The 26,011-nt window shown below is 35.4% G+C and overlaps 1 protein-coding gene across 1 annotated transcript; it reads right to left on the bottom strand.

Moving 5' to 3' along the window:
• Nucleotides 1-781: 781 nt before the first annotated feature.
• Nucleotides 782-24,918, bottom strand: HNF4G (hepatocyte nuclear factor 4 gamma). Its single transcript, XM_021688440.2, has 10 exons — nucleotides 24,801-24,918; nucleotides 21,857-22,028; nucleotides 17,206-17,300; nucleotides 13,890-13,996; nucleotides 11,681-11,836; nucleotides 8,534-8,621; nucleotides 6,177-6,329; nucleotides 5,811-6,047; nucleotides 4,761-4,883; nucleotides 782-903 (listed from the first exon to the last, which is right to left on the bottom strand). Exons 1-10 carry the CDS (start codon nucleotides 24,916-24,918, stop codon nucleotides 782-784), a joined length of 1,371 nt encoding a protein of 456 aa, XP_021544115.2.
• Nucleotides 24,919-26,011: the final 1,093 nt, after the last annotated feature.

Below are 26,011 nucleotides of genomic sequence, written 5' to 3'. Positions count from 1 at the left end.
GATGACTACTTCTAGATTGTTTTAGGACAGAAAATCAATGTCTCTTGGTCGAGCCACTGTTTTAAGGTTTTCCTTTTTTTTTTTTAACCATTTATCCTATGTCCTAACTGGTATAGCAAACATGTTTTATCTCAAGATACATCTTCAAATAGAGGCAGATTACAAGGACTAGCCAGTCATCCTTGGAATGGCTATTTATGATTTCCTAAGCTAAATATAGGCATATTTAACTGTGAGCCAGAAAGATGCTTCTTAGCTACAGGATATCCAGAAGCGATTCTTCTTCAAAGAAATATTTCCTGTTCTATAGCAACTGCTTTAATTTTCTAATTTGCAAGTTTAAAATTGAAAAAAAAAAAAACACCTTGGTTCATTTTACATTAATCTGGAGTTGCTGATCTACTGTTCTGGTCAAAAAAAGAACACTTAGTTCTGCATCACATCACAATGAAGCAATTATTTACAGATTTAAATTAATATCAAGACAACAAATGACAGTAGTACACAAGATTCAACTAGTTCAGGAACAGTGCAAGGGAAGCTGGAAAAATACACTATACAAACATATGGGAACTCAGATATACACTGCTTGAATTGGAAAGTTTTAAACAATAGTGACAACAAACAAAATGAGACTATAAACAAAAAAAACAGGATACCATCTTATAACAGCACCATGAAGAAACCTTGGCCAAGAGTTTGCCGAAAGTACTATCCTGAGTTATTTCAAGACCAACAAGTTTTCACATTTACACAATGCCGCTCAGAAGTAAACACATTCTCACAATTGCTTTTGTTTGGAGAGAGGCTGGTGTGAAATCACTGAAGCTTGGTTGGCGCCTATTTTGTACTGTTCTTGTCCAGAGCCTTGTGGTGGGGAAGGGAGTGGGGTCTCAGGAGTTGCTAAAAAAGAAACAGAATTGTACGTGATGGTGACCGTCACCCTGGCTCAACCCAGGAAGTCCTGCATGACACCAATATGCACTATTTTATTTTGGAGGTATTTTTAAAAGATCATATATACAGTAGGATTATCTAATACGTTATGAGCTCGTTGAAGTCCTACTGGAATTGCACTGCCTTCTGAACTCCCAGATAGCATTCAAATGGAATAGAGCATGCTTTAACATTTTAGAAGTCACTTAATAGTCCCTTAAAAGTCACTTCCTGCTTTTCTTAATAGCATTTATGAGCATTTCATTCTCTTACAGACCTAGCAGAAAAAAAGTCAATACAAAGAATTAACAGAAGGCTAGTTTTTTTTTTCTCAAATCTTAGAAAACTTCACATTTTTTGCAATAAAAAATGCACATAAAATAAAATATATTTGGTTTGGATTCCACTCAAACATCAGACATCAGAGAGAGATCACTGATACCTCTCTGATGATATTTGTTGCATTCCACTCAAACATATTATATGACATAAAAAGTTAAGATACTTTTCAAGTGCTTTGAAACCTATATCATAGGTAAAGGCATCTGAAAATACTGGCTTTTTTGCTTCAAAATTATTGTTACTGTTGAGCTCATCTGTCTCTTCCCCATCAATGCAAAGAGCAAGCCCAAGTAATGGAAAAACAAAGTTACAGTTTGAATACTTCATTGTTTAGAATAGTATATCCTCCTATTGCAAACTTTTACTATATTATAAAATAATATAGGAACTATTCTAGATTTTTAATTTTAAAAAACTTGAAATATTTTAATATTCACATTTATTATCATTCCACATATTTAATAGAATAGAAAATGTTTGATGATCATACTGAGGCATTTCAAACTTTATAGATTTTTTCCCCAAAATATCTTTTAAAAATTCTATATAAAAATAAGAAAAGTTCCCTTTTGCCTGATTTTCATTATTAGAAACAACATTTTTAGATACAGTTTAACTGACAAAAGAATAATCATATTTGCTTTAAAAAATTATTTCTGGATATTTGGGATGAATCTAAGACTACAGTGGCCTGCTCTAAAAGGCCAGGAAAACACATATGAACTTAAATTTTTCTGTGTGTATGTGTTTAATGTTTTACTTTGCATGAAACAAATGATTCTTATAAATATTATGTTGAAAGAGAGAATAAAAATGAAAAATAGGATATGATTTTAAAAAGATTAGGGTCAGTAAATATGCTTTAAAAAATACTAGAAAACTAGCATTTAAAAAGTAAAAGATTCAACCACCAGCAGAATTGTTAAACTTTCTTGCCAGTTGATGCCTATAATGTTTAATATGCTGTTAATGTGTTTTATTTTCTGAGTTTATGAATAACTGATCTCTACAGAGATGGTAATGGGCTTGCCTCTCTGTTCTTGGCTACGAAATGAAAATGGTAACATTTGCTTCACAAGGATGGTCCCAAATTAATGTCTTTCAAGTACATTTATATCCACAGGTTAAGTATGTCATATTATTTCCATAATTTGTATATTTTTCTAACAATTTTACTTCTGCCTCTATCATATATTCAAAGAACTTTGTGTTTCAGACACAATTTACACATGGGTTTCCCAGTGCTTGTATCTAAGGGATAGCAGTGGTAATAAGTATTTCTGTGACTTCTACTTTTCTTATCACTAGGTAGCAGTGAGATCACACTCACTAAATTGGTTACATTTCATTGAACATTTCCATGAAAACACATAAAACTAGTTATTAAGGGCTACTGTAAAGTCAGTAGGTAATACAGTTATGCATCACAATTATATGCCAATAACTCAAGGAATCTCGGTGAGTTAGCTGGTTTAATGTTAAGAGGAGATAGATCAGGGCGCCTGGGTGGCTCAGCCGGTTAAGTGTCTGCCTTGGGCTCAGGTCATGATCCTAGGGTCCTGGGATTGAGATCGAGCCACGCATCAGGCTCCCTGCTCAGCGGAGAGTCTGCTTCTCCCTCTTCCTCTACCCCTCCCCCCTGCTTGTGTGCTCTCTCTCTCGATCTCTCTCTCTCTCAAATAATTAAATAACATCTTTTTAAAAAAGAGGAGATAGATCAAAGGCAAGTCTGGGATTACTTAGTATAAATTGAGAAACAATTCTAGAAATTTTGTCAAATAGAGATTTTTATCTCGGGGGTAGCTTATAAAAATAGAATTTGTGTTAAATCTGCAATACTATCAGATTAACTTAGCTACTAACCCCTACTTTATATAATCATTTTAGTTCCAAAGAGCTTTCCCAGAGGCCCTCACTTTGCACGAATGACGTGCACAAATTTCAGTTATCACAGCTTGGCTAAATAGCACCAGTCCTGCAAAAACATGGTTCGAATTTCAGTGGGCATGGTAACTCACAATTAACTGCGAGTAACTGCATACATACAAACTTCACTGCTAACTCTTCGGTCTACATTAATTACCTCGATAACAGAGGTGCATTATGATCAGTGACCAATCACATCACATCTTTAAGTTTGTCTGTGACTGGTCACTAAATATATTTTACTCAGTTCATGTAACTGACAGCTTAAGTGTGTAGCTGTGTTCCCTCCTTGTCTCCTAGTGATAAATTCTCATATTCTCATGACATTTTGCAAAAAATGGATAAAGCAAAAGTGGCAAAAAACCCCCCCAAAAACAAAAAGTGATCATGCAGGAAGTGAATGGAGCATGATGGAGTTACAGAATGAGCTGCCCCTGGGAATGCGGACACTGCTGCTGTCTGAGTCTCTAAATCTGCATTCTGGAGCTTAGTGAAGGAAAACTGATGGACATTAGTGAAGAAACTGATTGTGTTGAAAAGGATGAAGATGTCCGAGAGGAAGTGAAACCTGTAAAAAAAAACCTTCACATTAAATGGGTTCTCAGGGACATTTCACAACGCAGAGTACTAACCACTATACGATCACGGTGAGCTACCGGGGACCCTCTCAGGGACATTTCAGACATGGAAAGTGCAAAGGGTAAAATGTTGGAAGCTGATCCAAACTTCCAAAAGAAGAAAATTGATCAAGGCATAGAAAAGATGCTCACTTCCACTTGCAAGGTAGAGGAGGAGAAGGTGGCAAGGACTGTTCAAGCTACACTTCATAATTTTTTAAAATACTATTTTTTTATTTATTTGAGAGAGAAAGAGAGAGAGAGCACAAGTGATGGGGACGGGCAGAGGGAAAAGGAGAAGCAGGCTCCCCGCTGAGCAGGGAGCCGGGCGTGGGGCTGAATCCCAGGACTCCTGGATCATGACCTGAGTCTAAGGCAGACACTTAACCGACAGAGCCACCCAGGCGCCCCTACACTTCATAATATTTTTAATGAAGAAATAAAATACGATAATTCTCAGTGAATCTAATGTTTACATTACAGTGTACTAAATAAATACCAGGATTATTATTTTTCAATTTCCCTCTACATTTATAACCTGTAGTTAAGAGAGTTCTTAATGTTTTGGCAAACATTTTTAAAAGTCACAAGCAAACTATAATTTTCCTATTGATTATTAAGATTTCTTTGCACGGTTCCAGCTTGCACAGTCCTTCATATGGTCCTGCACTACCAGGCAAAACTGGGACTGCCCATACATCCTGTTGTACTTTAGAAGCATTTACGAACTCACATCCCATTTTAGGGAGCGAACTCATGCCTAAGGAGAATAAGTGACTTGCTGAACGTCACAATCTCCCACAGTTGAGTCCTAGGGAGGAAACTGTACCTAATTTTTGCAACTTCTGGACACTGATAGATTCTTTCCCCAAATTCCACTTTTTCTCAGGTAATTAAGTTTAAAAATTAATATGGTTGAAAAGTAGCCCAGATACTTACAGATCTGGTCCGTATGAACCAGTGTTGACATGGGACCTAAAAGTATAGTTTGTCCAGTTAATGGATCTTGAGACAAATGTGGATGCATGGGATGATGGAGATGACTAGCTTCATTGGAAGCACCTACAGAAGATAAAAAGATGCTTGCGTTAGTGATATTTGATCAAGTTTACCTTGCAACACATGTGATTGACAGCTTAAATACTGCTATTTTTGCAAAGTGCTTTTGGGGATTTCAAAAAGAATTAATAGAACCGCTGCCATATTAAGGACAATGTCAGCTTTCACTGTGCATTGGCTAGATTAATGTTGTATCATATCATGTGGTATATTAATAATGGACCTTGTGTGCCATTTCCTGGAATCATTAGGTTTGCTGCCTGTTGTTAAGGCAATTCCAAGAATCACTTACCTCAAGTTTATAGTATTTGGGATCACACTAATAGCATAAACAACTTTTATTTCAGAAAGATGTCATTAGGAACACATTAAGCACCAGAAAACTAAAACTAAACTAAAATAAAATAAAGTGATTTTACAAGGAAATTTAATCTAGATCAGAACACAAAATAAATGATTTCTTAACTTATTCCTGACATTTATTGCCTCAACAAAATCTTATTTTTCCCTTCTCATTGTGTTATGTCAATTAATTATTTCAGGAGCAAAGTGTTTATTTTTAAGGTATTTACTATAAATATTTTTAGGTTATGTTGCAATGTTGGCATCCTTGAGCTTTTAAAGGAGTCAAGGCTTAGAAAAATACAATCCACCCCAAGGAGTACTAAAAATTAGAAATATATTTCTATTTACCATATTTGAAAGGATAAAAACTAGGGCAAGAGGAACTGTGTGGCACAAAGATGGTGGAGACCAGGAAGAATGAGGATTTCAATACATTCAAGTACTTTTGTCTCCATCCAGTGGGTTTTGCAGACTTTCTAAATGTAAAAAATTGAGTTCATTATGTCACGGACAAAAAATAAGTAGGTCAACCTTGTACAGAGTGGGATGCTAATAAATAAAATGGGAATTCTTAAATGTACTCACCACCCAGTAACATTTCTTGAAGTAGATTGTCAATTTTAACCATCCCAAAAAGTTTAACGAACTGTATTTGCTCAATCATTTGCCAAGTTATGCTCTGCAGCGTGGGAAGGAGCAGAAGTAGCTCTCCAAACCTCCCCCGGGAGTCGTACTGCCTGTCGTTGATGTAGTCCTCCAAACTGAGCTGCACTTGGAACCGCATGTTCTTAATCTTTACTGGATCACTTAGCCCTTTTGCATCTATAAAAAAGGAAGAAAAAGGGCAATCTAAAGATTGAATCTTACTTGAGTGTGAGAGTAAACATTCTAATATGAAATAATAGTTTACTTTTCATTATCATTTTTTTTAATGGAATTATGAAAACAAACCTGGATCAAAAAATACAATTGCCTTCAAACAAGCATATTCATTGTCATCAATCTGAATTTCTTGAAATGGTCGTACCAGCTCGTCTAGAACCCGGTTGGCCACACGGCTGATCTCAATTTCACTGCTGTTGCGGTGAATTACATAGTTGTTCCCTAGGAAAAAAAAAGGTCAGCCGCCCCCCCAACAAAAGATCGTCAGATATGATTAGTTTTTTACAAATCGATGTTTTAAATGCTTCTTTCCTTGAAAGAGTAGTAACAGTACTTCCTTTCAATAGTGTTAGGTTAGTTATGTTAGAAAAACTTAAGAACACGTCAAGGATCAATGACATTGATAATATGATCACATGCATTTTAACAGTCTCAGTCACTAATGATAACACGAAAGTACAGACCAATAACAAGCTAATAATTGACAGGGGAGAAACAAAATATAATGATTAGCCTTCCACTATGTCAGTTATCTATTAGTGTCTTACTCATTAATGAGCGTAACACAAAACCTAAAGAAACTTTCTTGCTTACACTGGATAAAAATAGGACTCCTTTAGTGGTCTACATATATGTAGTTGTAATAACTCTTGAGACACAATTTTAACAAGTCTAAGTAGATGAATTCAAGGAAGTCCAGAAACTGGATAGAGACTAGATTACCTAATCCCTAAGGACGCTCTAATTTAGAAAGTCTCTGGCTATAATAGAAAACAATGACAAAAGCTCCTACGATAACAGCTAGATTGTTATTTTCTGGTTTTATAAAAAGCAGAACATTCTGAATTCTTTCACTGCAGGCAAAGATAATCTTCAGTGTAACAACATGTGTGAAACAACTCAAAAAATGTAACCTTGCTCTTCTTATGAAAAGTTAGTTTACCTAATTATTCAAGGTAAAACAATTTAGAATTAGGTAGCAAAGACATTTGGGTTTTTACGTATATAGTATTCATCTATAATGAGAACATTATTATAGCAGTCTTCTAAATGCAAGAGAGTGTTTAACAGAATCTAAAGCATAGTCTCTGCAGTCACATTATGTGGTTTAGAATCCTGGCTCTGTCCCTTACTAACTTTGTGACCTTAGGTAAACTTTCTCTGCCTGCATTTCGTCACCTACAGAGTAACAGTACCTACCCCTTAGGGCTATCATGAGGATTACAAGAGATAGTGTGTATTTACATGTAAAGCACTTACAACAATGCATCTTACATAGTATGTCCTCAACAAATATTAGCTATTGTTATATTACATTCAATTTATATCTATTTTGGGACATAACATCTATCACAAAAATAGAATAAATAATCTGGTCATCATTTCATAGAGCCAGAGAGAGGTGGAGGTAATAGTAATAATCATTACAGGGATCTCAACTCTCTCAACAAGAAACCTAATTTAAAAGGTAAAGTGCGGGGGTGGGGGGGGGATTGGAGCAATTACTTGAGGAAAACAAAAGCTTTCCCTTTTGTCTTATCCCCCCTTCAACCTGCCATCCTACTTTGCCTCTTCCAGCACTGCTACTTCACTATCAGAATTTTCAGACACAGTCACCAAATTATTTTTTTTAACTTGGGATTTTGCATCATACGTAAGCAATGATATCATAGGAAATAAACATGTCCTTGAAAGTGTATAAAACAATATAATTACGAGTATTTAGTAGACACTGAAGGAGTGTGAAACAACACTGAGACTCCAATAAAGTGGTCACACAAGTCACTAATTCTTTGTTCTGATATGATTCAAACATAATTCAATATTACATTTATTGAGCAACATTTCTTTTTTATTTTTTAAATCTTTCTCAGTTTTAGTGAGAAATCATGGACATATATCACTGTATAAGTCTAAGGTGTACAGCATGATGGTATGATTTACATATATTGTGAAATGATTGCCACAATAGGTTCAGCTAATGTCCATTTTCTCATTGATACAATAAAATGAGAAGGAAAAAAATCCCCTTGTGATGAGAATGCTTAGGATTTACTCTCTTAACAATTTGCCCACATATTATACAGCAGCATTAGCTCTAGTCACCATGTCGTCCACTGTAACCCTAGTATTTATTGAACTTCCAACTGGAAGTTTGTACCTTGTGACCATGTTCTCCAACTCCTATTTTTAAATCTTAATGCACCCTGAACGTCTCAATGCCCTCAATGCCCTCTAAACTTCCTTGCGATCAAGTCAAGGAAAGATAGGGCCTTGAGTGAGGACACAATCAATTAAATCCAATTTGTGAAGTGAGAGTACCATTTGACAGTGTCTATGAATGCTTGGTACCTACAGAATAGATCCGTGTAAGGATAAAGCATGCATAATTTCTTCTTAAATTAAAAAAAAAACAAAAAACTTACCCAAAAGCAAAATATCTTTATACACCATGGATCTCTTCGTAGCTCCAAGCAGTAAATGTTCCCCTGCATGAGCTCTCAACAGTGCCACCTTAATGAAAAATTTCAAGTTTATCAATTAATTATAAAATACAATGATTAAAAGATGGTATAATATGTGTCTGATTAACTCAGTGTTCTTTAAGCCTGGGACCTTTTTTGTTTGTTTGTTTTAATAAACTACAATAGTCATAGATATTTGCCATCATTAAGCCTTCTATTTTTCTATTTTAGCATGTCAATAGAGTTTTACTTTTCAAAATTTCTATAAGTTCTAAGTCAATACAGTGGAAACAAACAAAAAGCAGAACAAAAAAAGCTGAAAGAAAGCATTTTGGAATGAAATAGAATCAAACAAATCAGAGTTCAAATCCTGGCTTGGCCACATACTACCTGTTTAACCTTAGATAAGCTAACCAGTATGTTTGGGACTCTTTCGTTTTCATCTATCAAATGGGGGCAGTGATAAAAATCTCAAAGTGTAGTCATGAGGACTACATAAGAAAATATATGTAAAACACACTCTGTTACACATAATAAACTGAATAAACAAAAGCAAAGCAAGGACTTGTGACATTCTGAGAAGAGGATGGGTGATCGGCCTGCTGATACTTTCTAGATTGAACCTCTAACTCTTCGCACTAAGCTCTCAACTGAGCTTTATGCATATACTCGATTGCCTACTTAACATCACCATCAAGAAGAATAGGGAGCATGCCAAATATAACACATCAAAGTAATGTGTCTCCAACATCTTCATCATCTTAGTAAATGGCCCCATCATTCAAAATGCTTGTTGATGTCAGAAACAAGAGTCCATTTGATTCCTTTCTAATTATAGCAAATCGGGGTGCTGCTTCCCCATTGCTCCACCCCAGTGGAGCCCTTTATCATTCTTCATCTTGCCTGCCGTAATGCTCTCCACCGAGCTCATAGGTATTCCTGCTTCCTTTCTGGTTCCTCCATCCGAAATCCTTCTTGACAGAGCTTCCCAGAAAATATTTGTAAATAATAATCACTTAATATCATTCCTCTGCTGAAAACTCTTCGCTGGTTCCTTACTGTCGTTACAGTAAAACCCAAACTCCTTAACCGTGGCCTCATAGGTTGATAGCTCAATGCTCTACCCCCCACCCACTTCTCTGGTTTCATCTTGCAACATCCCTTGCTCACTTTTCTCCAGGCACGTTATTCCTACTTGCCTCAGAGCCTTTGAACATGATGTTCCTGTCCTGGAATGCTTTGTCCTCGGATCTTGGCATGCCCAGCCCCTTGTCATTCAGGTCTCAGGAAAAATCTCTGATCTCCAGCTTAATGTATGTCTTACCATTCCACCCCAGTCATTCTCCAACTCATTTCATTCTATTTTATGGAACTTATCCCCACCTAGAATTAACTTACTCATAATCTGTATATTTTTTATTGTCTGTCTCTCCCAAATAGAGTGCAAACTTTATGAGAACAGTGACACAATCTGTATTATTATCGCCAAATCCTCACGGTTCCTAAAACTGAAATGCAGTCCTACAAAATATTTGTTTGATGAATTTTCTGAGTGAATTTCACTGATCTAGAATCAGTTTTAAACCCTGTTAAGTGGCGATAATAACTTTTATGCCAGAGCTCCTGAGAGGATTACATAAAATAATGTAATATATAACGCAACTGAAAGCTACCTTGCTAGTGCCTTAACCAAAATGGACATTTGCCAATCCATGGCTATTAATGTTATATTGTTAGTATTCAAGTGTCATTTAGTAAATAAAAACTCTTTTTGACAGGTTACTGAATTTTAATTTTCCAATTTTTAAATCATTGTCTTTATACCACAAGTCAGCAACTTTTAAGGAGGAGTGATAATAAAAATATAAAACTGATAAATAACATAACCCTACTTATATGGCTTGGGGTGAGACACGTTTTTTTTAGCAACTTAGCATTATTCACTCTGAAATAACCTTCTGAGCCAAGCTATCTTTATGATATGTCAATAACCATGACTCACACCAGGAAGGCAGTTACAGAACATTTTAAGAATGATTTCAAAAAAAAAAAAAAAGACAGATTTCAGATTTCATAGCTTTTTTTTTTTTTTTTTTTTGGTCGTCATGTGAAATGCTGTCTTGGAAATATAACTGCTGACTTCCTATGATCACTTTTCATTCTGGTTGTGTAAATACTTTGCCCTTCTTGGATTTTTAAATAATCATGCATCTTTCCCTTTGACTGTTTCTTTGTTTTTGTGTATTAGTGGTAAAAAGCACCAGTCAGAGTATGGAAAAATATACACTGGGTATAATACATACCATGGTTTACTCAATGTGGGTAATTAAAAATTTTCAAATTACTTGCATCTACAATATATTAACTACTTAGATGGAAGCATTCAAAATTAATCTGAAGCTAATAATCTAATTTTCATAGACTAGGAAATTAAAATTCTTAGCTATTAATTAAAATGTCTTATGGTATATATATGACAAAATATGAAAATATATGTATTAGGAAAAGATTATTGTATCTGAATTCTATTTCTCTGTAGATTTCAGAGTATGATCCTAGAGACATTTTTGCCAGACCTATTATTTTTATACAGTAAATGCTAGAATAAAATTGACAATCTGAAGGGCAAAATTTTATGTTAATTGTATAGAGTGCCTACAAAGACAACAACACAACCTGTGTGGTTTCTGTCTAGGAGTGGCCTGGTATTTCAGTGGAATTTTATATGGCACCTTCCATAAACACCAAGACCCAACAGTATACTGCTTGCCTCCCACATATTTATTCTGCCAATACTTTTCTCACAATGGCGGTTCCTTGCTATCTGTTTTTCTTCTTCACTTAAGCTTTTTAAACTCCAGGAGGGAAGAACCGTGTCTTCCTCAACTTCACCCAATAAATAAATTTGCAGGGCCCCTAAAATAGAAGTTAAACAGTTGTGCCTCCTGCGAGAACAAGGTGAATGGACAAGAAAACCAATCTTTTTCCTCATAATTGAACCATTGTTAAATACAGTCAATCTATTATAGATGTAATTTAAAAAACACAAAAACGTAGCCAGGTTCAAAAAACATTTCCGAAAGCATTCATAACATCTTTTAACTATACCTGGTCATCCAGCGGTAACTCACAGAAGGCAGGAATATATTTAGCCCATTCCACCAAGACTAGGAGCTGTTGCTTCATAGATTCACAGACATCACCGATACTTGCAATCTTCTTAACATTTATGTCAGTGCTTGTGCCAGGGCTTGAGACTGAGATCTAGCATGAAGAAGATCGCCTTAATTTATCATTTAAAGCTTTGAAGTGGGCACTCCCATTGCCACAGTATCTTGAGATACACAGAACATTTTAAAATGGAGGAAAACATACCTATATGTACAAGCTAAATTGGAAACATTCACTGCACAGTACCATGCTCTGGGAGCAGTACCTTTTTCTTACGGGCAAAACCGCAAAATAACTGACTCAACTTTCAGCATTTTCCTAATTCAAAATAACTATACAAAAAGATATGCCGTAGTCACATGAAATATGCTCTGTGATTTTATTTTTATGAAGAAAATGTTTCCAGTGCATACAGTTCACCAAACTGAGGAAAAAAGATTTAGAAGAGAAGCCAGAACTAGTGATGTTGCTGCAGGAAATGGAAGCCCATCAAAGTCAAAGTAAGAAACCAACTTTTGACTCAGCAACATTGAAAAGCTTAACCTGTAATGAAAAAATTTTCAAATTATATATAATTTTGAACTAGATAAAATATAAGTGGTTTGAAAATGCTTTTCTGCTAAAAATTGCTTTCTAAAAGTTCTTATATACTTAATTTTTGAGCATGCAAGTGTGTGTGTGCGTGCGTCTTTCTATGTGTTTATCTCTTCACAGCTTCCCTTAAGCCATTTTGTAAATGCTCGATAGGATCATCAAGTAATCTTCAAGGACTGATGATAATGGGGATGTTAGCCTCATCATACCACCCTCATGCTATCAAAAATGAAAGTAGTTGCACTGACTCATACAGAACCTGATTAATAGTTAGCTATTTCATAACTTTTTATAATAGAAAAATATCATTAACTTTTCTAATGGGGCAATGCTAAAATAAACTGTCTTCAAAAGGTTTCCTCATTTGATTTTTTTTTTTCACACTGACCAGTTTATTATAAAGAATACAATTCAGGAAAAGCCAAATGGAAGACATGCATAGAACAAGGTAGGTAGGTAGGGGTGTGGAGTGGTAGAGAGCTTCCAGGCCCTCTCTGGGGAAATAACTTTTGAGAATATTAATGTGTTCACCAACCTGTTGTTCAAGAGTTTTTATAACCCAGTCTTCAGCTCCCTCCCTTCACAGAGAGCCAGTGGGTGGGGCTGAAATTTCCTATCCTTGAATCCCAATTTGGTCCTTCTGGTGACCAGCCCCAAACTGATTTCTGGGACCCGCCCTATGTCACCTCATTAGCATGAACTCTGGAGAGGTCTGCTGGAGATTTTATGACTAACAAAAGGCTCTCTTATCACTCAGGAAATTGCAAGGATTTTAGGTCTTTTTTAATTTTTTTTTTTTAAAGATTGTATTTATTTATTTGAGAGAGAGAGAATGAGAGAGAGAGAACACCTGAGAGGGGATAGGGTCAGAGGACGAAGCAGACTCCCTGCCGAGCAGGAAGCCCGATGCGGGACTTGATCCAGGGACTCCAGGATCATGACCTGAGCCGAAGGCAGTCGCTTAACCAACTGAGCCACCCAGGCGCCCTAAATTTTTTTTTTTTAAGTAGGCTCCACACCCAAACATTTTTAAACTTTGGAACTGATACTCTCATTCTAGAATTTTAAAATAATAAACTCCTTCGCCATTGGTTTCTGGATTCTGGCTCTTCCCTTAAATACTTGTTTCCAAAGCAGATGCCAAGGTGAGTTCTTGAGTTCAGAAACCATTTTCAAGGAAAGAAGCTCTGATGATAGGTCTCAGCCAAGCTCCCCAAAAGTCATAGTAACTGAGTTTACAGATTTAATCAGTAAAGCAGGCTACTGCCTCCAGAGGATTGTGTTATGCATTCAGTATTTTAAACCAACCTTGTAAACAAACTTTCATTTAACGACATTAGACTGACATACATTGTATTTTTCTGTTTAAAAACAGGAAGTTGTCCAGGAGGAGTCAAAATTAAGTCAATAGACCACCTAATATTTTCAAAGTAAAACTGTAATTCATTTTAGAAATGAGCCCACTTAAATGGACTTAGATTATTTTCGGATTATGCCTAAGTAGACATTTGATAGTATTGAACAGGACTGGATACTGGAGCGCAGCAGGTACCTGGCGAGACCGAATTTCTGCTTGTGCCAGTGTGTTAATGGAGGGAATGTTGCTGCCATCGAATGTGCTTCTTCTGGTGCTTATTCTATCGCGTTCGTTTTGCACAGCTAGGGGAGAAAAATCACAGTATTCATTGGTCAGTTCTTTTCACTACATGTCAGGAAATACAGTTTAAAGTTTAAAAGTAATAGTATAAAAAGTAAGAAGGGGCTGAGGGGCAGAGGGGGAAGTATGGTATGACTGAGGATATTCTTCAAAAAAGTAGAAGGCCAGGCCTGTCATTAGAGCTCATAAAAGATGGCGTTTTGAAACTTCATGATTGCAGCCGTGTCAGAAAGTGTTGGGTGAGTCAGTTCAACCATGCAGTATCTGTAATAGGATGGCTTTCCATTCTCTCAAAGTTAATAAACTGTAAGATAAGTAGAAGAAGAGTATAGCCTGTGAGACTGATCAAGTCAAAGAGTATATCCACCAACAGAAGATACAAATCATAGATTTTGAAACTTCCATTTTTTTTTTTCTAAAACACTAGCAGAAATGGAATTTCTGAGTGAATTTATTTAGTTAAGGTGATTTTAAGCTTGCAATCTCATGATCTCTTATGAAACAATGTCCTCAGGACAGTTTACAAGCATTAATAAAGCAAAAATTGCAGGAAGGGGTGTCTCCTGAGGAGACTGAGGTTTGAACATCAGCATTTTGGAAAGGTGAAGACATCTTAAGTATCATATAAAAAGCTTCTAGGAGAGAGCTAGATCTACTTGTTTCAGAAAGGAAAGGGAAAGTAATGTGTGTTCTTATTGAAAACTACATTTTATTTTATTTATTTATTTTTTAAAAATTTTATTTATTTATTTGACAGAGAGAGAGAGCACAAGTAGGGGGAACAGCAAGCGAAGAGAGAAGCAGGCTCCTCGCTGAGCAGAGAGCCCGATGCGGGGCTCGATCCCAGGACCCTGTGATCATGACCTGAGCTGAAGGCAGACGCTTAACCGACTGAGCCACGCAGGATCCCCAAAAACTACATAGTAGGGAGTATTACCTTGTATATCTGTCATATAAAGAATAATATAAGGGGTGCCTGGGTGGCTCAGTGGGTTAAGCGGCTGCCTTCAGCTCAGGTCATGATCCCAGGGTCCTGGGATGGAGCCCCACGTTGGGCTCCCTGCTCAGCAGAGAGCCTGCCTCTCCCTCTCCCTCTGCCTGCCTCTCTGCCTACTTGTGCTTTCTACTCTCTGTCAAATAAATAAATAAAATCTTTAAAAAAAAAAGAATACTAGAAGTCAAATATCAAAGTTAGATTTTACTTATTTACTTATTTTTTTAAAGATTTGTTTATTTATTTTGAGAGAGAGTGAGTGAGTGAGCACAGAAGTGGGAAGGGCAGAGGGAGAAAGAGAGAGAATCTCAGTCTGACATGGGGCTCAATCTCATGACCATGAGCCAAAACCAAGAGTCTGATGCTAAACCGACCGAGCCATCCAGGTGCCCCTCAACGTTAGATTTTAAAACTTAGGAGATAAATATATCTTCTGTTAACCAAAAAGAATGAAAACAAGGCCTGTAGCCCCTAAATGATTTAGATCAATGCTCTACCCTGTTCTGCTGGAGAGAGAAGACATAAAACTATTATAATTTTTATGCAATTATTATTTTATTAAAGAGATGCACCAATTTCTATGCCAAAATCTACTATCTACCCCAAACTTACTATTAACCACCAACTCATTAATTTGGAAGAGAAAATACTGGACTTTTGCCTTTAAGAGTGAGTAGTGTTTAAGCTGGGAATGAATCATTAATATTTTATCCTAAAATCATATTTACTGGTAGCTAACTCTTTTTTCCCCCCACAGAAATTGTCATTGATTTTCAGCCTAAACTGACTCACATGGAAATGCATATGTGGAGATAAAAAATTAAAATGTAAGCTATGCTTTTATGAATTTCATTTACATGATCAATCCTTAGAAACACATCAGAAGAAATTGGGGACATTTGTAATCTTCTTACTGCTATCATTTTTTGACATAAAACCATGCTTATATAGGTTTCTATCCAACTAACCTTGATATTATGTTATTGATGTAAATAAGAGAAATATATCTACTTTGAAACCCAAAAGTTACTTCCTAATCTATTTTAAAAAAACTAATGCATTATTCTATGAATGGTAGGAGACATAATTTAACTATTTTTGAAAGTAATTTTCTTTCAAAACCTGTGAACTCTTAAAGGAAACAGAGGATTGCGACTTCCTTATACTTTTGTAGGAGTAGTGCTGGGGTTCAAATAGAAATAGATGAAATTGATTGACAAAGTGTGTAATTAATAAACTACTAAATATGCCATTAGAAATAAGTCATTTTGTAATGACAAAGTGTTTCTCCTTTAATTTTGTGAACTTTGTCTTCTTTTGGAGACTAGCAATCTGAATGAAACCAATGGAATTTTGGTCTCTTTAAAATACTGTGACAAAGAAAAAACTAGCTATGTTCAATATAAGTTTGATATATTTTACATTTCTGTAGTATATTAACTTGATTTAATTCTTTTATGGTTTGTGAAATAGTTCTGAAAAATATTTCTTTGTATATAATAGGCATAAGCATGTGAACTGATAAGCATAAGATACTGCAGTGGTTATCCCCTGCCCAATGTTTACATGTGTTCAACAGATTTGTTTCCAAATTAACCATGGTCAGAATGTAGGATAATATAATAAGATTAGTCACTACCTTCGAAATGAAATTAATGCACACTAAAACAGAGTATCTAGTCCATTGTCTCTGTTCCTCAATGGAATATAAGCTCCCTAAGAGGGAGGACTCTTTTTTCTGTTATGTTCACCACTGAAGGCTTAGCAACTGCAACAGTTTTTAGAAAGAAGTGCTCAAGAAATATTTGTTAAATAAATAAATCAGTGAATAAAAAGTTAATGTTCAATCAATGTTTATGGGATGAGCAAAGATATTCAATTATTATTGACAATAAGTATGTGTTTAAAAATAACATTTATAATTTCAACCTATTAGTAGATTTTGCATTTATCTTTTGAACAGGATATCGGTATATTATTTAGATAATAATTTTGTTTCCAGGTATAACACAGTAGTAGAGGTAATACTGTCTGGAATCAGACAATCATCAAAGACCGGGTGTCAGTGTCCTTGGGTAAATTCCTAAACTCAGGGAATTATAGATTCTTCATTGAGGAAAATCAGAATTCATGTGAAAAGGTTATTTGCTTAAATGAGGATGTATGTGTATAACAATTTCCATCAATAATTATTATTATTATACTATATATTATTACCTTCTTTTTTCATTCCTGCTCTAAAACACTTTCTTAATCGACAATATCTACATTGATTCCTTTTGTCCTTGTCAACAACACATTGCCGACTGAACCTGTAATATCAAACAAAGATATATTAGTTTGCAGAAAACTGTTTATCAAAACAAAAAACAAAACCAAACACACACAAATAAACAGATGAATAGACCTTGCATAAATATGGTCAAATTTGGCCCCAACAGGAAGAATGTGTAAGAACAATTACCTGCAACTTTTCCAGTCTAATGGTCAGCATGTACATGGAAATACAAGCCTTACTTCTCATGCAGTCTTTATAATAAAATAAAACTGACTTTTATCTGACTTTTCACCAGTATACATAGTATACATTATCACTTCTATCCTGAGTTATGAAAGCCAAACCTAGTTTAAAAATCTTTGGCATGTGAGTTCTAATTGTTTATTACTAAATGATTTCAATGTAATAGAGAATATATCAGAACATCATTCCCCTGCACTTGCATGCTTTTCTCTTTTTAAATATTCTTCTATTAATTTCAAATGTGCCTCACATGCAATTGAAATTTACTCTAACTGCCAAATTACATATCCAGAGGCGGGTGAAAACAGCATTTAGAGTATGGTCTCTGCATAATTAGGTACTACCTCACAGCCACTAAAATGGCTATAATCAGAAAAAATAAACCAGACAATAACAAATGTCAATGAGGATGTGGAAAAATTGGAACCCTCATACATTGCTTTTGAAATATAAAATGATGCAGCTGCTTGGGAAGAAATTTTGGCAGTTTTTAAAGAGAAGTTAGATATTAGAGTTACCATATAATCCAGAAATTCCACTCCTGCGTATATACCCAAAAGAAATGAAAACATATGTTCACATAGAAAAGTGTACACAAATGTCCAAACCACCATTATTCTTAAAAACCAAAATGCAGGGACAACGCAAATGTCCATCAGCTGATGAACAGATAAATAAAATATGGTACACCTACACAATGGATATTATTGTTTGGCAATAAATGGGAATGGAGTGCTGATACATGCTACTACAACATGGATGAACCTTGAAAACATCATTCTAAATGAAAGAAGTCAGACACAAAGGCCACATATTGTAGACAGGCACTCCTGAGAAATACTGCTGTTTTGGTTTCAGACCACCACAATAAAGCTAGTATCATAATTAAGTGAGTCAAATGAAATTTCTTGGTTTCCCAGTGTATATTGAAGTTATGTTTACACTAAACTGTAATCTATAAAGTGTTCAACAGCATTGTCTAAAATAACAATGTAATACCTTAATTAAAAATACTTTATTGCTAAAAATTGCCAACCATTATCTGAACTTTCAATGAGTTGTAATCACTGATCACAGGTCACCATAACAAATATAATCATAATGAAAAAGTTTGAAATATTGCAAGAATTACCCAAATGTGACTCACAGACACAAAGTGAGCAAATACTGCTGGAAAATGGCACCAAAAGACTCGCTCAATGCAGGGTTGCCGCAAACCTTCAACTCGTAAAAAAAAAAAAATTCAATGTCTGTGAAGCGTAATAAAGTGAGGTGTGTCTGTAATTTAATTTATATCAAAAGTCCTGAAGAGGCAAATCTATAGAAACAGAAAGTTCATTAGTTGGTGCCTGTCATTGGAGGGAGGGAGTTAGGGGAAATGGGGAGCAACAGCTTAAGGGTAGGACTTCTCTTTATAGACTTAAGTTGGTTGTAGTGATGGTTGCACAACTCTGTGAAAATAATCAAAACCTGAATTGTACACTTAAAAAAAAAAAGGGTACATCTTCTGGAATTAGATGTGAGCTTGATTTCCAGGTCCACCATTCACTCCTGATGGAACGTGGGGATGTTATTTAACATTCCCAAATTAATTTATAGCTGTCAAATTGGAAGGACTTTCAGTAAAAAGTTGTGTGAGTGTAGGGTAAATATCAATCATTGGCTTTGGGGCAAATATCAATCATATAGTAAAATAATAATATTTCTTCAAAATTGTGTCATAAAATTACCCACATCCACATGTATTGATGTATTACTGATTATTTGTGGCTGATTATTAATGATGGGAATAAAAGAACCTATCTGGTGATCTATAAAAGAAGGTATTTCTTGTAAAAATGATGGGTAGCCACTTTGAACTGACTGAATATAAAGTCTACCATAAAAGAACTGGGCCAGAAGAGAGAGATTTTTAGGATGAGGAAAAAGAATTGTTCACTTGGGAATTCATGGCTTCAGGGGAGGGAATCCGATTACTAATCAATACAAGAGGAAAACACACCCAATTAACATTAATGAAAAAACTGAATAAACATATTAAGCACCTTCTGTGTACAAGATCCTGGTGTAGGGATTAAACAAAGGAATATGACCTGTCTCCTCCATTCAGGGAAACTACAATCTAATAGAGTACACATACAAGTTTACAAACAGCCATAATAAAGAAAACACGATGTGAGAAGTATTGAAATAGCAATTTAAAGTGCTTTGGGACAGAAAGCCCAACTTCAATGGGACGGAACAGCTAGAGTGGAAATGAAATTTGTATATCTGAGGAAATGGATAAATTTGAGACCAGCAAAATCTGAGCTTAAAAAACCTTTACTCTCCTACACCTTCATCATTATAATAACTATTTTCCAAATGGAAAATCATAGCATTTGCTTAATACCAAAATATGTAAAGAAGGCTAAGTTGGCAGCAATACTCACGATGGGAAGGTGTGAGGAGTTAAACTGTACATGTGGTGGGAATATTTTTTAAATTCCAGAAGTTGTTATGGGAACACTCCTTTCTCACTTTGCCCATACAGGAAGGGAGGAAATCTTGGAAGCACATGGTGCTGATATTTTCTGATTCTTAAAAGTCTTTGTGGGATTTAGTTGTTTGGATCACACCATCTTTCATATATATGTATTTCATCTTTAACAGAACACGTGACTCAAAATATATTGTTTACATGTTATTTGTGTTTATTTTCGCTGTTAATTTTCTAAAAGCACTGAATATTTAATGTAATCATAGAGAAAATGCTTTTAATGAGGGAAATCTACTTGGTTTATTTTTTATATCTAGAGCTTTGATGTACATAAAAGCAAGAGTCATCTAAATATATTTTCTTGTTTATCAAGAAGGTTTTATTTTATTTTTTTATTTATTTTATTTTTAAAAGATTTTATTTATTTATTTGACAGAGAGAGACATAGCGAGAGAGGGAACACAAGCAGGGGGAGTCGTAGAGGGAGAAGCAGGCTTCCCACCGAGCAGGGAGCCTAATTTGGGGCTCCATCCCAGGACCCTGGGACCATGACCTGAGCCGAAGGCAGACGCTTAATGACTGAGCCACCCAGGCACCCCCAAGAAGGTTTTAAAGTGGATGATGGACACTTTTTTTTTTAACCAACTTTTTAAGCCCTCCTGGAAAAATTACTAGAGAACACTAGTTAGATATTTGGAGAGTTATATATTAACTTTTTTCCAAATCCCTAGAAATCAAATGGCATCATACTGTAAGGGAGATAACTTTTTACCAAATGTCCAACTTGTTCTCAAGATAACATAGCAATTCTATACATGCTTTTCATCAATAGAGCAAGCTTTGATATTTTTCTGTTAGCATCAGTCATTGTTTTAATCGTCCATATTTCACATAGATGTAATCTGCATTCCAGAACTGTCATTCTGAACACTCAACGTGGACGATCTAACCCTAACTTGTACTATGATGTTGACTAGATATTTTTTTAAAAGCCTACTAGAAACATGTGACATATACAGTATAGTTAAATACATCTTAGACAAGACACTGAATTCAATGGCAAAATTGTGGCATGAGAAATACATTTCAAATTTTAAGATTGAAAATTTAATTTCATTCACTGACTTTGACAAGCTACCAAAATCATCCACACTTTAATAATTTTGTTTAAAAGACTCAGGAGGTAGAGATGTTGAAAAGAAAATCAATACGCAGAAAAATACACAGATTGTGAAACCATTTAAATATAGATTTAAATATGTCCATTGGTATGTGAACAAGTGGTAAAACAATAAAGGAACATAAAGAAAAGACAAACACCAAATTTCAGACAGCAGTTACCTCTGGGAGAGAGGAGAGAAAGAGAAAGTGATAGAAGAAGTGTGTTCACTAGAGGCTTAGACTATATTGGTCTAGGTTGGGTGATAAGTATGTGGATTTTTATATACATTTTATAAGTCTAAAATATTTCATAAAGAAGAACCACCTCTGGGAATGCATCCTGCATACACACCCACATATCCTTACTTTTAACACAGCTTACAGATTTTGTTTGTATAGTCACAGAATTATGAAAGGTCTGTGTTTCTTAAGATTTTATTTATTTATTTGAGAGCGAGAGCAAGAGAGCAAGTGAGGGGAGGAGCAGAGGGAGAGGGACAAGCAGACTCCACGCTGAGGTGGGAGCCCGACTCGGGGCGCCATCTCACGACCCTGAGATCATGACCTGAGCCAAAATTAAGAGTTAGGTGGTTAACCGACTGAGCCACCCAGGTGCCCCAAAAGCTCTGATTTTATTTCCTTACTTCTTGCACGCCATTTTGAAATGCCTCTAAAGATAACTTTCTCAAAAGGAGCATCTCAAGTACCTGCAGGAATAAACGTGACTCTTGCGTATGCTGCGTCTGAAGAAGCCCTTGCACCCATCACAGCTTGATGCTCCATAATGTTTTCCCGTTGCTCTGTCCCCACATATAGCACATAGACAGTTGACACCATTGTCTGTGGTATTCATACTTGTTGTCTCTGGAGCAGAGTTATCTGTTAAAGAAAAAGCAGAGTAGCCTTCAAGTTAACACTAAGTATTTCTTATTTATATTACCCTATAAATTATTCACAGGCTCAAAACAGTCCATTTCCTTGACCTCTTGGAGCATACCAGTGCTCTCCTTTTAACCACCAACCACTTCTTCTAGTCTCCGTTCCAGTCTTCCCTCTCATATTTCTGAAGATTAAACTTCGGGACACCATAGGTCTCAGTCCCCGTAAATATACTCTTTCCCAAGGAAAGCCCATCTGGTCCCATTGTGTTAAACATCATGTGCATGAGAGAAAATCCCCAGATTTTATCTCTAGTTCTGATGTCTTCCATGGGTATCAGTCTGAAATGCCCAAATAACTATTTAACAACTTCACTTTAAAGTTTAATAGAGATTGCTAATTAATGTATCAAAAACAGAACTCTTCTATTTTTCCCCTCAAACTTGTTCTTCCTTCAGTCTTCCCTATGTCAGTCAGTCAATGGTACCATCCAGTACCTAGGACCAATAACCTGGTGGTCTTCATTGGATTCTCTCCTTCATTGTTCATATCCAATCTAATACTAAGTCCATATTTGAAATACATATTGGATCCACAACTTTTCACCTTTTTCCATGGCCACCCTTATCCAGTCAACTATAATCTTTCCCCTAGATTACTGCAATAGCCTCTTATCTAATTTTTCTGTTTCCACCCTTGCTCCCCTACTGTTTATTACCCCAAAGTGCTTTTGGAATAAGAAATTCACATCATATTAGTCTTCTGTCTCTAACCCTCAGACACAGAATAAAGCCTACGCATCTCAGGCTTGCTGTAAAGCCCTGTGTGATAAAGCCCCCTCCCACCTCTCTGACTCCATTACTTGGTACTACTTTCCATCCTGTTCACTCTTCAACAATGTTGCCTTTTTAACCCCCTTGGAGTTGGCTCCCATCTCTGAATCTTTACACTTGCTGTTCCTTCTGCCTCCAAGGAAAGTTCTTCCTCAAGGATGTCTTTGAGCTGGCTATCTGATTTCTGCTCCCATCTCTCACTTTCTGTGAAATATTCTCTGAACACACATCTAAGAATCACCCCTCATCTGCCCTTCAAGTAGAATCTAGAACCCTGATTATTTTTTAAATAACTACTTCATTTTTAAAAATTATCTTATGAACTAGTCTGTTCATTTACCACCCCTCTTTCCCTACAGAATATAAACTTCATGATGTTAGAGAACTTAAGATCTGTTGTACGCACCCCTGTCTTCCAGCTCTGAGAACTGTGCCTGGCATAAAGTACGCATCTAATCCATAGATTCCTCTTTTGGAGGAAGAGGCTTAAAAAACTCCACATAAATATTTTTATTTAAATGGTTTCTTAAATGAATTAGTATTATTGATTACATCTTTAAAAATCTGTATGGACTCAAAAGACATTGAATATAAAAGACACTGAATATAGGTAATATATTAAAAATTATCATAATATTGTATGATAATATAAACATAATAATAATGCATATTTTGAATATAACAAAAAATAAAATTAAAGGCTGTCATGTACCATTATATTCTGTGAAAACACACATATTTTACTTACTAATACTTCTGAGTAGACAGACATTACCATATATAATTTCGTCAAGTTAAGAAAAACCTTAAAGAGAATATGTTTAAGGGTTAATCATGTGATGTTATGGAGTTTAAAGCTAGGAATTTTTCTTTTTGGTAATATAAACAAAATAGATATTAGAAATATGACAGAAGTATTAGGATTGATTGTATTCTAGATTTATGGAAACAGGAAAAAAATTCAACTCTTGCTTCCAGTTTAATGCCATAATTACATATTGTTAACAACACTAATTCTCTTTGTGCTAAAATTTCAGAATTCATCTTCTGAGGATTAAGAAAAATCTTCCACTAATAAGCTATTGTTTATTATAAATATAACAAGAACAGCAGTTGTAAAACTGAGGAGCATAGCAGAACATTACCATATCCTGAGTATAAGATACATTCTCAATCCTGAACTACACACACACACACACACACATTTTTCAAAGTATATATAATTACTAGATTTGAGGTGTTCTAACAATTATAAGTAATCTTGGACAAGATTTTTACTTGGAAAAAACCTAAATACAAAGTCAACAGTAAACTGTATTATATAAAGACATGAACTCTAAACAATTCATGCCTTATTTAAAGTTAAAAAGTTACAGTAGATAAATACCAAGAGCTTTGTGAGGCTAAACATTAGCTTTTCAAGTAGTAAGGTTATAATATAAGCCTTTCTTTCCTTTCATATTGTGTTCAGTGCAAAAACTTAGAGTAATTTTAAACGCAGTTTCTCGTCAGCAGCCATTGAGAACTGAAATGACAGGAGGAGGCAACCAGTAAAAGCCTCCAGCGTTCCGTATGTCATTTTAAACACCGCATAGAAATGTACTTCACAGCCAGTCTGCCAATATTACTTACTCCTGTGATTTACAGTAAATAAAGTAACTGATGAAACTGTTCTTTTTTACCTTAACTGGCCCATGACAGAATTCTGAGGTCACTTTATTACGCATAACTAGACTTTTAAAAAGTCTCAACATAAACGAGCCATAACATTATTAATTTCAATTTTGTGAGGAAATGCAAAAGCTCAGATACGTGGTTTTAAAAAGCAAGCCCCGAGTTCTTCAGCAAGAAGACACAGAGCTACCACCTGGGAAGCTCAGTTTGTACACCTCCCATTATACCTGCTTTCCTTTATGTCTCCAAGCAGATGAGAACTCACCATTTGAATTATATAGAATCTGCATAGTTTCAAACTCCAAAGTTGTATAAGTTGGGTCCAAAACTTCACTGTAATTTGCCATCTCCATGTCCAGTATCGGTTCTGATACCCTCATCATTGACTTAGAAACACACATGCAAGTGCCACCACAGGCCAGTGTGTGTGATGGCTGTTGGGCTTTCAGTCTGTGAGTGATAATCCACAGTTAACTGTTACTGTTAACAGTGACTTATGTGGGAGGAGCTGTAAACCTGGAAATTCCTCTTCAGGCCATATTCTGCTCACTTCTTTCTCTTTTATGGCATACGAAAGCAATTCCTTGTGATAATCTTGGAATGCTTCATGGAATCACCTTATCTGAAGTGCTTAGTGGACGAACCTGATTTCCTAAATCGATTTCCAGTAGACAATAAATGATGTCATTAAGTAGTTAAAAATAGAAAAGAGAATCTCTCAGGTTTCAAGTATTTGTGACATGATTTATCCCATTAAGGGGCTGAAATCACATACCACATGTTCTAAAAGATGGGATTTTACTGTTATGAATCAAGTCAAGACTGTAAGTTAACACTTAACATAAGCACTTAACGATTTCAATTTTTCTTACTGTACAATAAAGCTAACTTTGTTTATGTTGGGGTAAAACACTTGTAATTTGAAATGACAGGGCTTTATGATATATTCCAGTAGTAGCCTGGACATAACCCTAATATGGCTTCACATATTCTCCTTAACTATCTCCTTATGAATCTGTGTCCCTTGAATGTTTGTAAACTTCCCAAGGACAGAACCACTAGAGTTACTAGTACATTGTAGGCGTTCTATAAAAACAGCTACATGAATAAGCTTTCATTTCATTTCTTACATTTTACATTCGACATACATGCTTATTACATTCTAGGCACTGAACTGAAATAAAATTATCCCTAACGTGTGTGGATCTATCCATTCCCATCATCAACCTTCTAATACCTAGCATCCATATAGCACAGCACACCTTTTACACGCACACGTGACAAGGAACATTTAGAGTTTGGGGACCATTTAGAAGATAGGAGTCAATGATTATATTTTACTTCTGAGAATATGTTTATTGATTTTATTTTCCAAGAAAGAATTCCAGCCACATTTACGTTATAAAGTCAGAGTCTCATTTCCTACATTTGTTAAAGACTATGGCAAAGTAATATTTCTTATTCAATTTCTTAACA

Source organism: Neomonachus schauinslandi, chromosome 4, assembly GCF_002201575.2.
Source record: "Neomonachus schauinslandi chromosome 4, ASM220157v2, whole genome shotgun sequence".
Taxonomy (NCBI): domain Eukaryota; kingdom Metazoa; phylum Chordata; class Mammalia; order Carnivora; family Phocidae; genus Neomonachus; species Neomonachus schauinslandi.
This window is presented reverse-complemented; position numbering and strand designations above follow the sequence as displayed.

Coding starts and splice junctions, on each gene's coding strand:
- HNF4G (XM_021688440.2), bottom strand. CDS start 24,918: ATGATGAGGGTATCAGAACCGATACTGGACATGGAGATGGCAAATTAC. Junction 8,622..11,680: donor AGTTACCGCTGGATGACCAG/GTATAGTTAAAA, acceptor TTTTTCATTAAG/GTGGCACTGTTGAGAGCTCA. Junction 4,884..5,810: donor TCAAGAAATGTTACTGGGTG/GTGAGTACATTT, acceptor TATCTTCTGTAG/GTGCTTCCAATGAAGCTAGT.